The 15,608-nt window shown below is 49.2% G+C and overlaps 1 protein-coding gene across 1 annotated transcript in view; it reads left to right on the top strand.

Moving 5' to 3' along the window:
* Nucleotides 1-15,608, top strand: part of Cdh23 (cadherin related 23) — a 355,092-nt gene that overhangs the window by 164,760 nt on the left and 174,724 nt on the right. Inside the window, exon 10 of the mRNA XM_070020517.1 lies at nucleotides 14,527-14,639. Coding sequence (XP_069876618.1) covers nucleotides 14,527-14,639 — 113 coding nt within the window. The remainder of the gene's footprint in view (nucleotides 1-14,526; nucleotides 14,640-15,608) is intronic.

Consider the following 15,608-nt stretch of genomic DNA (forward strand, 5'->3'; position numbering starts at 1 on the left):
GGCAGAGGGTACAACATCTGAAATGTGAAACCAGGATTCCCTCTACCTTACTCTGTGCTGTTAGCCAGGTTACTTCCCATCTGTGTTCCTAAACTCTCCAGGGGCAAAAGAAAGTCTACCCAATAGGCTCTAAGGACTTACCTCTCCCAATCACCTGACACTTGACACATTTGTGTGCCCAGAGACCCGACTGGAAGGAGTCACGAGCACAGACCCTTTAACCTCTGATCAGCAGCTTCTGGACTTAGCCTTTGCCAAAACGGGTGTTTGGCGAGATACGTTAAAATGGCACTGTCATAGTGTCTTTATTCTGGCAAGCCACAGTGTCCCTCCCCAATCTGCCTCTCACCCCTCAGATAAAAAGTCATTGGTTTTCTCTAGAATGCACAAGCTTGGAGCAGGAGCAGTGGAACTGGTCTTGCTCCCTTCACATACTGGGGTTGTGAGATTTTAATAATAGAATCTGATGCTGAGGCAGGGTGCTGGTGGCTCATGCCTGAAATCCTAGTATTCAGGAGGGTAAGATCTGAGGTTCAAATCCAGCCTGGGTAGAAAAGTCCATAAGACTCTTGTCTACAATTAACCACCAGAAAACTAAAAGTAGCATTGTGGCTCAAAGTGAAAGAGTATTAGTCTTGAGCACAAAAGCTCAGGGATAGCACCCAGGTCCTGAGTTCAAGCCCCACAACCAACAAAAAGAAAAAAGAAAAGAAGAATCTTATGCTGAAATAGACATTCGAATGGCTCCAATCATAGAAATGCCTCTCTCTTTAGAAACCAGGGAGAGCTTGATGTCCAAAGAAGTCACATAACTAGCTCAGGGTCACCAGTTGTCCTTCCAGCTGCAGATGGACTTCTGTCCTCTTTCCACACTTCAGAGCAGGAGCCAGACTGGGGTGGGGGGCGGCTGTGTGGTCCCAGAGTACCCTCAGCCTCTCAAGGTCAGGTGTTCCTGGCTGGTCCTGCCAGCTGGTGGCCAGGCTCTATGAAGATTACTGGGTCTGAGGCCGGCTCCCTGAACCTCGTCCGACCACATCTATTTCTGGGCCACAGAGCCCTGACGGAGCACAATTTGATTCATAAATTACCCAGCTCAAGGTGTGTGTGATGGGCTCTTCTACACATCTGAAAGTCATTCACTGTGAAACTTGCAGGCTCGGGCCGGAGGGACTGCATGGCCTGCTGGGAGGAAAAGAACAGGTACAAGACCGGTGGGCAGGGCTCAGGGAGGCACAGAGCAGCACTCTGTGCCAGCTCTGTCTCCCAACAGCCCTGAAAAGCAAGTGTTAGTGCCATGCCTATTGGGCATTTGGGGAAACTGAGGCTCAGAGTTGACGTATTTGCTATAATTAGTGGTACTAAGATTCACACTCAGCCCTCTAATGCTAAAGCTACCTCCATGTGCTTGTTTGTTTTTGTACTGGAGCTTGAGCTCAGGGCCTTGAGCATTCACTTCACTTTTTCTCTTTGGACTAATGTTCTGTCACTTGAGCCATAGCTCCACTTCTGATTTTTTGCTGGTTAATTGGGGAGAAGAATCTCTTGGATTTTTCTTCCTGGGCTGGCTTTGAACTGGGATCCTCAGAGCTCGGCCTCCTAAGCTGCTAAGATTCCAGGAATGAGCTACCAGTACCTGGCTATGCAAGGTTTTGAGATTGCATACATTGAATGGATGCTCAGTACAGGAAGAAGTGGACTCTGGGAAATAAGGGTTGAAAAGCATCCTTGTCTCCCAACTCTCACGTACCCTTCTAATTGGCCTCGCCACAGTCCTAACACCATCCTACTCCAAACACTGCCTAGTTGTGCTACCCCAGTACCTGGCCCACCATACTCAACACCTACCTGATGTGGCTCAGGGCTTCCCTTATCTCACAGAACTGCCAAACAGCCATGTGAGAAGCAGATAGTCCCACTACCTCCCATGAGGAAACTGAGGCTCAGAGAGGCCCACAAGCCACAATGTTATCCAGTCACAGAACGTCACATTGGGCCCTTTTGGCCCTTTAGTAGTTCCTCAGTGGGCTTTATATTTATACCTTGGCTTCCTCTAGGGGACAGTCTTTGCATTTGATGGTGCTCGCTGCCTTCACCCACTGCCTACCTAGTGCAGCGGCTCATAATGGGAACCTCTGATCCCTACACTTTCCAAAAGTCCCGTTCAAGGGTCTCTCTTCTCATGTGCCTTTTCAGGCTGGTGTGGGCCAAAGGAGGGGCATCCACCACCAGGATGATAGACTGTGGGTGCTGTACACTCCCTCCCATGCCTCCTTCTCCTTGGGCATCACAGCCCTCTTTGTTTTCTTAAGTGTCTTCCCTCCTCCCTCCTCCCTGGCCCTCCCCTCTGGGACAAGGCCTTTCAGATCATCAAATATCAAGTGCTGCTCATGTGAGGACAGAGATGGCTTTATCGGAGCCATAAATCTCCCTGAGTCCTGACCTGTCCCATGTGCCAAGCCACCGTAGAGTTATGAGTGCCAACGAGCAGCCGAGTACAGAACAGAGAGTCTCTGGGGACCTGGGCTCCCACCTTGGCCCAAGGAGGGCCCCAGCTGAGGGTGGACACAGGTATCTGTCCACCTGTGTCCTAAAGGGCTCTGTACTGGCCTGCCTAGCGCCTCCTACCTGGTCCCTGTGGCTAAGAAAAACACAGGTCAGGGGCAGCCAGGAGACCCAGATCACTGCATCCCAGTGTGTCCTTAATAGTCACTTCACCTGGCTGAGCCTCTGTTTCCTCATCTGATAAGTGGGTTAATAGAACTGGTTTCACAGGGCCTATTGAGGACCCAGAGAGGTCATGTGTGTGAACCAGAATGCAGTGCTCTGTCAACAGGCAGAAGGACATGTCTCCCATCTCTTGGGACAAGCTGGTGTGGGCACACAACTGCAGGCAGCCTGGCCTTGAGTCACAGCTGGGCCCTACACATCTCCACACTCTTTGCTGCTCTTTGCTGCCAGAGAACTTCAGGCAAATCACTTCATCTCTCTGTTTCCTTCTCCCAACCTGCAAAACAGAAATAACAGTATCTAATGGGAATAATGACAATGATAAAGACAATGAAGCTCCCACCTGGAAGAACCCTAAAAGTGACTGACAGCCAAGCATGGTGATACATGCATGCCTGTAATCTCAGCCTTCAGAAGGCTGAAGGATTGAGAGTTCAAAATCAGCCTGGCAACACAGTGAGATCCTCTCTCAAAACGTCAAAGGCTTAGTGGTAGAACACTTTAACATCCATAAAGTTCTGGCTCAGTCTCCAGCATTGCAAAAAGAAAAGAAAGAAAGGAAACAGAGAGAGAGAGAGAGAGAGAGAGAGAGAGAGAGAGAGAGAGAGAGAGAGAGAGAGAGAGAGAGAGAGAGAGAGAGAGAGAGAGAGAGAGAGAGAAGTATTCAGATCCTTACCCTCCAGCCTCCAGCCTATCCCTCTCCAGACTCATTACTACCAGACACAAACGCTGAAAACGTGGAATCAGCCTGCTGCCCATGGCACCTGTTGCTCCTGAGGTTCTCTGCCTCTCTTGGCAGAGAGAAGCAAGGGTCTCCCCCCCCCCCCCCAGTCACTACTACCTTTTGCTCCTGTGATCCTCTGGGATGCAGGATGTGCACTCTCTCTGTGCCCAGGGCTGGCCCCCATGGCCTACTTCAGGAACTTCTGCCCCCTGGGGCCCAGTACACTGCCCTCAGCAGGGCCTTGGTCCTGTCCCTCCTCCAGGCTGTAATTATTGTAAAGAGGTAGAGGCCTCACTCTGTACACCTACGCCACATTGTGCCAGCATCTCCTTCATCCTGGCTGCTGGACCAGGGACTAAGGCAAGGAGAGCCTTGCATCCCTGCAGTCACGGACATGGGAAAGCAGGCAGAGGAAGAACTTGCATCTCCTGAGTCAGTTCAAGCAACCTAGGACCCACTGACATACCACCAATGAGTGGGATTTTTTTCCTTTATGGTAAAATGTACAACATAAAAGTTACTATTTAAAATTTTGCAATTCAGCAACCTTAGTTGCAGACCTGGTGTTAGACAAACATTTTCACTATCTACTAGCAGAACTCAGGGGATTTTTTTTAAGAAGTTGTATTGACGTGTGTGTGTGTGTGTGTGTGTGTGTGTGTGTGTGTGTGTGTGTGTGTGTGTGTGTGTGTGTGTGTGTGTGTGTGTGTGTGTGTGTGTGTGTGTGTGTGTGTGTGTGTGTGTGTGTGTGTGTGTGTGTGTGTGTGTGTGTGTGTGTGTGTGTGCCAGTACCAGTCCTGGTGTTTGCACTTTTTTGCTCAAGGTTAACACCCTAACACTTGAGCCACAGCTCCATGTAATTTCTGGTTGGTTAATTGAAGAGTCTCAGGGACTTCCCTGCTCAAGCTTTGAACCATGATCCTCAGATCTCAGCCTCCTAAAGTAGCTAGAATTACCGGTGTAAGTCATTTGTGCCCAGCCCTATGTAATTCAAATAAATCAAAAGCAAAAAGTTATCCATTCCTGTAACCCTACTTCATCAGAAGGCTGATTAAGGATTTGAGTTCAAAACCAACCTCCTTAAAAATTAACCAGTAAAATGTCAGAAGTAGAGGGGTGGATCAAGTTGTAGAGTAGCAGGCCTGAGCAAAAAAGAAAAAAGCTCATGGACAGCTCCCAGACCCTGAGTTCAAGCCCCAGTACACACACAATGGATTCCAACCAGGGGGGATTTTGCCCCCAGGGACAGTGTCCATTCCCAGGGACTTGTCTGTCTCCTCTGGGGGACAGGTGCAGCTTTGGACTCTTCTAGCACACAGGACAGCACCCTCTACAGGGCCCTAGTTTAGCTCATTGTTACAACTGGGCACCACATCTCAGAGATAAGGTGTGTTGACAGCATCTGCACATTTCCTTTCTTTATGTATTTATTTTTTACCCCCTACCCAAAGTCTTACACAACCATGGTATTTCATGGCATCCTATTTTTTATTAGCATACATTAATGGTACAAGGGGGCTTCATCATGCTAATTCCCTTTTAAATAAGTCCTAAACCATCTACCTTTTTTTTTTTTCTGGTTGTGAACTCTGGGCCGGGCGCTGTCCCTCAGCTCTTTAGCTCAATACTAGTACTCTACTACTTGAGCCATAGCACCATTTCTGGCTTTTTCTGCTTATGTGATGCTGAAGAATCAAACCCAGGGCTTCATCATGTAAGGCAAGCACTCTACCACTGAGCCACCTTCCCAGCCCAAGCATCTACCTTTTTAAGTCACATTCTTCTCTCTTGCAACCCCTTTTATTCAGCCATCTGAATTTTGTATCATAGATTCATCATTGGACACCAGGTTATCCTGGCTGCATTTGAGGGAATCCACAATTGTTCCTTATAGAGCAGTTCCTTGGCTCCAGCCATGGTCCCTGGGGGTGTCTTACTGGTTCCCCCAAGTGTCCTCAGGGTGGGGGTCAGGCCTGCCTACTGGGATTTCACATACACAGACTCAGAGTTCTGCTATGGGTGAAGGAGCACAGCCTGACCCACAGCAATGCTGACATAATAGGTTTGGCCATCCTTGGCTACTCAGGTTAATGTTTCATAAATTGGTAGCTGTTATTAGCAAATGAATCCAAGTATGGTTTGTAGTGTTATTAGGGTTGTAATCACTTGTTGGTTTAAGTAAGCTGATGAAGTCCGTCCTTGTGTAAAACACCTGTAGACTAGTAAGCTGTTTAACCAGACAGAAGGGCCCCAAGTTTGGCTTTTCCTAGCTGGACAATGATACATGGAATTGAGTCAGCTCAGCTTCAGCAGCCACATAGGGAAGGCAGAAATAACTAGCTACCTAGTCCTTCTCTGTTGCAGTCACGGTATCTATAATATGTGACACCATGACTCACCCTAGCAGGGTCCCCAGACTTCTCAGTGTTGACCTCTCTACTCATTCAGAAATTAGATATTGGCAGGGTGTCAATGACTCATGCCTGTAATCCTAGCTACTCAGGAGGCTGAGATCTGAGGATTGTGGTTCAAAGCCAGCCCAGGCAGGAAAGTCCACGAGACTCTTATCTCTAATTAACCACCAGAAAGCCAGAAGTGGAGCTATGGCTCAAAGTGGTAGAGTGCTGGTCTTGAGCCAAAAGCTCAGAGACAGTGCCCAGGACTTGAGTTCAAGCTCCACAGCAAAAAAACACTGGGAGGGCTCTTTTGGGAAGACATTTGAGCTGAGGTGTGAGTGCAGACAAGGCATCCAGCAAAGAGCTGCAGAAAGACACAGCCTCGGGAGATGCTTTGGGGTGTGGGAAAGGCTGCTCCGTCTCCCCCAGGATCTTCAGGAGCGGGCAGCAAGCTCTTAGCCTCAGCCTACCCCTCCCAGGTTGAAAGCCAGGTAATACACACCACTGACTGCCATATGCTGTTCACAGAGCTGGTGACTGAGGCCCAGCCCAGGTGCTACCCAGGATGCGGGCTCCTTTTGTCAGCAGGCAGCTGAGTAACAATTTTTAATTCATAAGCTCTTTTGCCCAAAGCATATGTCTCAGAATGATGCCCAATTTCATTAGACACTAATTTTCATTAGTGGTACAAAAAAATTCTATACCACTTGGTATGATGCAGCTTCTTCACTGGACAGAGGCAGACCTGGGAACCCCACCCAGGCCTTAGGGTTGGAGACTGCTCATGGGGTCACTTAATGGGCTGCACCCAGCAGGGGAGCCTGGTATGTCAGAGGTCCTGGATGCAGCATGAACTCTTCTATTTTGTGGGAGCAGCTTCCACCTTGTCCCTTACTTACCTCCTAGAGGCCCTAGGACCTGCTAGCCTTTCTGGGCCTTAGTTTGCCCACCTGGACAAGGGGGAGGGGCATAGTAGCTGTCTCATGGTGTGTGGTATAGGCTGAAAAGGTGTGAAACCTACATGAAACACTTTGTCCAGTGCCTACCACGAGGATGTGGTAGCCACTGTGGGCAGAGCCACCATACAAACTGTCAAGACGAGAAGAATACTGAGACTTCCTGGTCTGAGTCCTGATTGCATGCGAAGCACCACACTGGGAATTATTCCTCCAACACCACACCTGGTCTGAGAAGTGGGAGCTGTGAGCCACACTCTACAGGATTCTTGTGTGTTCAGCCTGGTATGCTAAGCCCTCGCAGCTGGGAAGTAGCAGAGCTGCTATTGGCACCTCAATCTTTTTCTGTCCTGTAACTGGATGCTCAGCAGGCTCTCCACCTAAATGCAGACATCATAGACCCCCTGGGGCAGACACACAATACGGAAGGAGAAGGCAGAGGGAGGGGAGCACAGGTCCCAGTTGCACTCAGTTCCCTGAGTGGGCTCCTGACTCTGGGCCTGCCAGAGGCCAGGGGAGGGGTCAGGCCTCATGGTGATCTCCAGCCTCTTGCTTCCATTCTGGGACTGGACTCTGAAGGGGCCACAGCCCAGCACAGGACTCCACCCCAGGGATGTGCCCTGCCCAATTCTGTGCTCTGTTTGCCCTTCCTGATTGCTGCTGAGGAAGGATGGACCTTACCTTCAGACCCTAGCTAACAAGTATAAAATGAGCATCGCTTTTGACTTTTGAGTGCCCACCCCTCGTCCTCTATGCCACACTGGGGACCCTGAGAACCAGGTCAAACCCCAGTGCAGGGCGGCCACCTCACAGGACTCAAGATGAGCAAGAGGCACCATAGCCTCTGGTCACTATGAAGATGGGCTTCCTGTCGCAGGCAGGCAACACTGATCTGAAGCACAGACAAAGTCAGGGAGCTGGGAGCAGCCGGTTTTCCTTTAGCTCTGAGCCAGTGAGCAAGTGCAGGAGAGCTGGGGCAGGACAGGGCGCAAGGCTGTTAGCCCAGCCGAGCAGACAAAGCAATTGAAAATCATCAGCCTGTGTTCCCACACGCACCATCAGCCGCTCACTAAACTGCTTTCTGGCCAGACGGGGCAGCACAGGTCAGGGTGAGATAACAAGAGGACATCATGTGGAGGGTGGGTGAAATCTGGAAGCAGGCAGAAGGGACAAGGAAGGGGAGAGAGCCAAATACTTGGAGGATGGGCCCTGGCTCTCTTTTCTACCCCTCTCCCTGAGCCTGAGTCTGGCTATCCACCCTCTGCATCCATCCCATTCTGCCTTCCCTGTTCTAGGAACCCACAGGGGTCCTTGCTTGACTCTCCAGTGCCCTCTAGTGCCATTCCACCTCTGCCTGGCTCTTAACACCACTCAGAAGTAGCACCTTTTCTACTAGACCTTTTCCCCCGTTTCACCTGCCCTCAGTATCTTCAAGTCAGGACTCTGCAGACACCTAAACACCCAGCCAGTGGCCTTGGCTGGATTCTCCTGAGCCATTCTATACACAGTGCCTGCCTTCCCTGCCTCCTGGTGCCTGACACTAGGCTGGTTGTCCACCAGTGTTTGTGACCATGGCTATTCTGTCCCCTTGGTTGCCTCCTAATGTCGCTGCTTGTCCCTAGTGGGAACCCAGGGCTGCCACAGAGTGCAGCCCTACCTAGACCATCATTGCCCCATGACCCAGGTATGTCACAGGCACCACTGTGTTGACAGGGTCTCCAGCCCTGCCTTGTCCTTCTAGTCTGTAGGCCACCTTCCCAGTCACCTGGAAAACACCACATAGGCTTTCTGCTGCTGAGAAAACCCTGTCATGGAGGAATTTAGCCACAGCTTTCTAGAGTGTTTGATGGTTTTCAGCTAGAATTCCCTTTAAATTTATTTAATTTATATATATATATACATTATATATATACACACATTATATTATGGTGGTCCAATATGGGGTTCTGCAGCATGTATACTTTATGTAAGGATCATTAAATCAGTAATTAGCATATGTATTTCCTCAAACATATACATTTCTTTGTGGCAAGACCATTGGAAATGCTGTCTTTCCAGCTCTTTTTGGTTGACTTCAATACATTTTTTAGAATCAGTAATGGGGCTTGAACTCGGGTCCTGGGCCCTGTCCCTGAGCTCTTCTGCTCAAGGCTAACACTCTACAACTTGGAGCCACAGCTGGCTAGCACTCTACCGCTTGAACCACAGTCCAGTTTTCTGGTGGACTTTCCTGCTCAGGCTGGCTTTGAACCTTGATCCTCATATCTCAGCCTCCTGAGTAGCTAGGATGACAGGCGTGAACCACCAGCACCTGGCAACTTCGTTATCTTTTATACTCTTCCTATGTAACTGTATCTTTGTAGTCAACCTCCAGGTTCATCTGTATTGTAGGTGACAGTTTTCTTTCTTTTCATGGCTCACTAGTTTTCCACCCCAGGTATGGGTACCTGGAGTGATCCCCTATCTTGGCTATTGTGGATAGTACTACAATGAACACAGAGTGCAGAGGTTTCCTTGGAGCACTGATTTCACTTGATTTGGAGGTGTGCCCATAAGTGGAAGAGCTGGACCAGATACATGGATATTCTTCTTCTAGGTTTTGGGGAGGACTCTCGATGCTGTTTTCCATAACAATTTGCCAGTTGACATTCCCACCAACCATGTATGGGAACTGCCCTTCTCTACCTCCTCCCTGGCATTGCTGCCCTGTCTTTGCTACTAGCCATCCTGATGAGGGAAATGGAAATGGAAATCTCACAGTGGTTTTGATTTGCATTCCCCTGATCATGAACAGTTTTCCACTAACCTGGTGGCTTTTGAGAAACATCTGCATAGGATTTTTGCCCTCAGCAACATGTGAAACTCTAGGAAGGAGGAGGACCTCTTGTTGGCCTCAGCGTATGCCCTACCCCATGGCCCAAGGCAAATGCCCCCATGGGTCATGTGACTTTGGGAAGTTTAATACCAGAGCCTGCTTCCTCACACAGAAAATGGGATGTCTTCTTACCAGGTTGATTGTACAGCTCAGCTCAGGGCCTGGGACATGAGCTGTGGGTGGTGGACACCATTCTTAGTACAGAGGGGAGGAAGACTAGGACCCCATATCGTTTCTTATCTGTGTGGACCCCAGCCACATCCTTCCCACCTCTCTCTTGCAAATGGAAATGGGGCCCACAGAGGGGATGGCTGTGGCTAGGAGACCCAACAGGATCAGTACTGAATTCCTCCTCAGTGATGCTTTCAATCACCCATTACCCAGGGCACTAAGGACACAGCCCCCTCTACACCCTCCGCCCCCCCCCACACTCTGGATAGCACCTGACTCCCCAAGGGAAGCAGCTGCTCAACATGTAACTGAACAGATGAAAGGCATCCCCCCTCCACCGTACTCCCATGGCTCCCTAGCCCCTATGGGACCTGAGCACAGAGTACTGACAGGATGGGATCAGTTTCCAGAGCAGCAGAAAGGCTCTGTGTGTGTGTGTGTGTGTGTGTGTGTGTGTGTGTGTGTGTGTGTGTGTGTGTGTGTGTGTGTGTGTGTGTGTGTGTGTGTGTGTGTGTGTGTGTGTGTGTGTGCCAGGCCCCCAGCTCCCAGAAAGGAAAAGCAAGGCAGGCAGAGAGGGTATGGGGACCTGCCTCAGGGTGAGTGATGGTAGGAGGCAGGGGTCAGTATGACAACTACCATTTCCACAGGACCTAAGGTCTTGACCTTCCTACAGCCAACTTGTAAACATGGCCCTGGATGGGAGAAGTGTGGGCTGGACTCAGTGTCCCCGGTGTCCACACTGCCAGAGGCACAGGCTTGGTTCTTGGAGCTGAGGAGACCACCATGGCATGACCTTGTACCAGTAGCACCTACATTTGTTGAGAGTTTGCAGTGTGCCAGGCACTGTCTTAAGTCATAACATCTTTTTCCAGAGGCCCAAATCTGGACCCCAGACACAAATTCATTAACAGAACCTAATTGAGGCCATGCAGTCCGCCTCCCAAGGGCAGAATTTTAAACTGCTCCTAGTTCTATTGTTTTTCTTTGGGGCCCTGGGCTTGGCAAATGTTTTTCCCCTCCACAGTGTAGAGATATCATCAATGCCAACCTCACAGTGAAAGGTAAAGGCAGGAACTTTTCCTTTTCTCTGCTGATGCTCTGGAACCTTGCACACAGGAGAGCTCACTATGAACTTGAAGGAAAGAAGGATGAGCTAGTCAGGGAATCTTTGAATGAGACGTGCCACTGGCCTTCCCAGATTAGGGCATAAGGCCCTTCTCTGGGTGCCCATGCCCAGCAGCATCCTAATGAGTGCTCTTGTTGCCATGGTGACAGTAGCATTGAACTCAGCACCTCATCATGGGCCCAGATGTAGCCCATTCTGCCTGCTAGCCTTGGAAGTTTGTCATTTGTGTCTGGCAGGAATCTAAAACACCCTCTAGATAAACATAACGATAGAAAGGTGGAAAATTCTGCATGTGGGTGTGTTTGCACACACATACATTGGGGAGAATATCAAGTCTGTTGGGTTGTGTACCAGTTGGAGATGCTTGCCAGTAAGTCTGTTGGAGGAGGTGCCTAGCTGGGTAGAGGGGTGTCAATTTGTTTGGGACAGATTCTGGGTGGGGAGTGGACAATGAGCAGGTGCTAAGTGGAGAAACAGGACGAGTGTGCCAGGGGTGAGAGCTCCATTTTTCCAGTGAAACACAAAAGCACATCATTCAGCAGGGACCTTCTGGTTTGTGAATGATTTATAGGGGGAAAAAAAATCTCACAAAGATAAAAAAATTGAATCACATTTAGTTAAACATTTGATAGGTTCCTTTATTGAAAAGAATAAATTTATATGGAAACTTAGAATGATAGGCTGAAGAGCCTGGGAAGGAAGGCCAAGCTGGGGGTGGGGAAGCAGATTTAGGGCTTAGAAGACCCAGCCCTACCCCCAGAATGGGGGCTTCCCTTGCTGTATCCCACCTCAGGCCTGGTCTGCCTGACTGAGAGCTGGCTCCCAATTGCAATGTGTTCCTGATTTACAGCAGAAACATTGTAACTGTTAAATGAGTGAGTGAGTGAATGAATGAGCAGAACACAGTCTCTTTTCTAGCTGTTATAAACACTCTTCATCACTCTCCTGTGCCTGGACCTGCCCTCCCCACTCTACAAACACATTCCCAAAAGAAGGTGGCCAGGCCTCTATGGCTATGGAAGGGAGCCTCAAGCAGGAGGGCAGGATACTAAATCAGAGACACCCCTCTCCCCTAGAGCCCATAATATGAGCGACATTCCTGAAGAAGCTGGGGGAAGGGGAGGCCTCTAGCACCCACCCCAATGGAAGAAACTTAGTTGACCAGCCCTGATAGACAGCTCAGCACAGGAATGGCTGAGGACAGCCCCATTGTGTAGCCTAAAACACTTCCTTGTTCATTTTACTGTATGCTGATTCCTGTGTTGCTGAGCCAAGGAGGATCAGGAGCCAGGGAAGATGAGGGAGGTACAGTCCTGGGTCTGTGTGCTGAAGGCTTGGATGTTCATTTTCCCTCATGAAATCAGTCTGTCCTTCCTTGTCCCTGTTTCCGCCTGTTCCCCAAAAGAACACAAAGTACTTTCAAGCCAGTGTTTGCATGCTTTCTCTTCATTCTATCTTCACAAATTCATGAGGTAGAGGCCATCATTAGCCTTGTCCTACAGATGACGAAAGCAAGGAACCAGAGGGGTTAGTAAGTTGCCAGGGTCACACAATAAGTCAGCATTTTCATCTATGAACAGTGCCCCCTGCTGGACCTCAGAGGTACCTGCTTCCTGGTGCTGGGCTCCAGGCTGCAGATGCTGCTATAGATACATCGGAACTCCTGGGACCTGGACATGGGTGTCCACAGTGCCACGCTGGGGCCTGGCTACAGGACAGCCTTCCTGGGGCTCTTGTATTTGTGAATGAACAAGCAAACTGAGTAGAGTTTCCAGTATATTCTCAGCCTGGTTCAGGGAGTTGGTTGGGGGAGGGGGCAAGGAGAGACAGGTGGCCTGGCAAGTAGCTGTCCTCACAACACAATTGCCATCTTTGGGGGTGGGGAACTTAAGCCTGGCATAAAGATCAGATTCACATACAGAGCACTGGGGGAGCATAGTGATCAGCTAGATGACCTTCCTGGAGGAGGAGGAGAGGCTGGCTGGGCTGGGAGGACAGGATGTGAAGAGGAGAACCAGAGGGAGAGCATGAGTATACAGAAAGCAGGGATTTCAGTCAGCAGGGAAGTAAAAGGGGTTACAGGTGCCTTGGGTTTGAAGCTAGTGTTACGATTCTTGCAATATCAGGGACTGAATCCAGGGCCTTGCACATGCTAGGCAAATGTTCTACCACCTGAGCACCACCAACAACTCCTTACCAATACTTTAAATATGTGCTTTTAACTTTAAAAATTAAAATATATTTATGTGTCTACCATTTCTCATTTAAAACTACATTAAACCATTGCCATAAATAGAATATATAGAACAGAAGGAAAGGGAGGGGAGGGGACCATAAAAATAAGCATAAGGACAACTATATTTATTGCAGCATTATTTACCATAGCTAAGATATAGAACCAACCCAGATGCCCCTCAGTAGATGAATGGATTAAGAAAATGTGGTATATATACATAATGGAATTCTATGCCTCCATCAGAAAGAATGACATTGTCCATTTATTAGGAAATGGAAAGACTTGGAAAAAAGTATATTAAGTGAAGTAAGCCAGGCCCAAAGAAACATAGGTCCCATGGTTTCTCTTATTTGCAATAACTAGTATATGTCTGAGTCAAGCAGAAAAGGTCAGATAAGTTGAAGTTAGGGAAATGAACCCCAAGGTAAATATTCAAATGTTTTTTTCTTTTTTTTTTTTTTTTTTTGGGTCCGGTCGTGGGGCCTGAACTCTGGGCCTGGGCGCTGTCCCTCAGCTCTTCAGCTCAAGGCTAGCACTCTACCACTTGAGCCACAGCGCCACTTCCGTCTTTTTTCTTTTTGCTTATGTGGTGCTGAGGAATCGAACCCAGGGCCTCAGGCATGCAAGGCAAGCGCTCTACCACTGAGCCACCTTCTCAGCCCTCAAATGTTTTTTTCTTTCATGCTATTGTTTCTAACATATTTATAAGATGATTTCTTTGTTGCTTTGTATGTCCCTCCCCCATGGTATAACCCCTGCTTTCACTGTATTTGATGTTGGTATAATTTGTGGAGGGGAAGGGAAAAAAACAAATTGTTTAAATAGGGATACAGGTAGACCCATTGAAACAATGAGATGTCCAAGTTGTTACGTTGAAAAACAAACTTTACAACTTTGGTGGGGGGGGGGGATGGGAAGGGATGGGAAGAGGAAACAAAAGATGAGGCAACAGTGCTTGATAAGAAATGTACTCATTATCTTGCCCATGTAATTATAACCCCTCTGTACGGTATTTTCACAATAAAAAAAAAAAAGCATAAAGGCTAGTCTCTGTCCCTTTGGAAGGCTGAGCCTGAAGTCTGCCCTCTGTATTAAAAAGGAAAACACAAAGGTATTAGCTATTAAAGAGCCCCTAGAGATTCTGTCACTAACTCTTTCTGATTGGAGGCCTTAACTACATTGCATGGACCCCTGATGGCCAGTTCTTTCCATTTCCCCTGAGCCAACATCCACAGAGGTTCTGATCTTTTATCACCACTTGGCTCGAGGTCCACCTGCCCCAACTCCATGACACCCACATGCTTCTCTCTTGCAGGAAATACCAACAGCATCTTTGCCCTGGACTACATCAGTGGGGCACTAACCTTGAATGGCCTGTTGGACCGGGAGAACCCCCTGTACAGCCACGGCTTCATCCTGACTGTGAAGGTAAAGGCCCAGCTGCTGAAGGAAAGGCTGCGCATAGGCTCCTGCCCTCGGCCTGGTACCGAACCAGGGGCTGTAAGAGAGCCCCAGGGGCAGGGGACAGCCATCATCGGGGCAAGACTGCTCATTTCCTCATGTCCACCACTACCACTCACCCAGGCTGAACTTCCAATCCCATCCTAGACCCAAGGGAGGATTTCAGGTGCTCCTTCCCTTTGTCCGTGGATCTAAATTCTCAGCTACAGTCACCTTGAATTGTTGTCTTTGACCCTGCCTGAGATTTAGGCCCATTTCTAAGTGTCTGGCTTTCCCTAGCAGTGATCAGGAAGGGTGCAGAGCTGCTAGGGGCCCCACATGGAAAGTGTGATGGTGCTGTAGCCCCCATCCCCTGCAGCCACTCCTCACTCGTACCTAGCTTTAATTAAAATCAACAACTTGCCATTTTCTGGGAAGCTCATTTCAGGGGCTGGATTGTACCTGGGCCACAAGGGACCTGTCACAAGCTAGTGAGGAGAGAGCAAAGCAAGGGTTCTGGGGAAGGAGGCCCTACCATGCTCCTGGGAGGATGGGTAGCTGACTGGGCCTTCACTTCTCCCTCAGCCTTGAAGGCCTGTGGCAATGAGACCTGTTGGCCATGGATGCCCATAGCCCCTTCCTCCCATCTCCTCTTACTGTCTGCAGGTGTAAGTCAGCCAGAGGATTCAGTAACATAGCCTTTCCCTTCCCAGCTCCAGCACCCCTGCCAGGTCCCCCTCCTGTCCTGTCCCCCTCACAACCAAAGCCAGGTGTCCCCTCCAGAATAAAAGCCCCTTTCTAGTACCAGTACTGCCACCACCTTACCACAGGACCTTGTGCTCAGTATTTCTGCCTTTATATAAAGTGTGAAGCTGGTGGGTGGGGCCTCCGAATCACTGGGGGTGAGTGAGAGACATCTCTTCCGGAGTCTCATTCAGACAGATGGATACTAATGCT

The sequence above is a fragment of the Dipodomys merriami genome, unplaced genomic scaffold (genome assembly GCF_024711535.1).
Source record: "Dipodomys merriami isolate MVZ:Mamm:240054 unplaced genomic scaffold, mDipMer1.0.p SCAF_14, whole genome shotgun sequence".
NCBI classification, from domain to species: Eukaryota; Metazoa; Chordata; class Mammalia; order Rodentia; family Heteromyidae; genus Dipodomys; species Dipodomys merriami.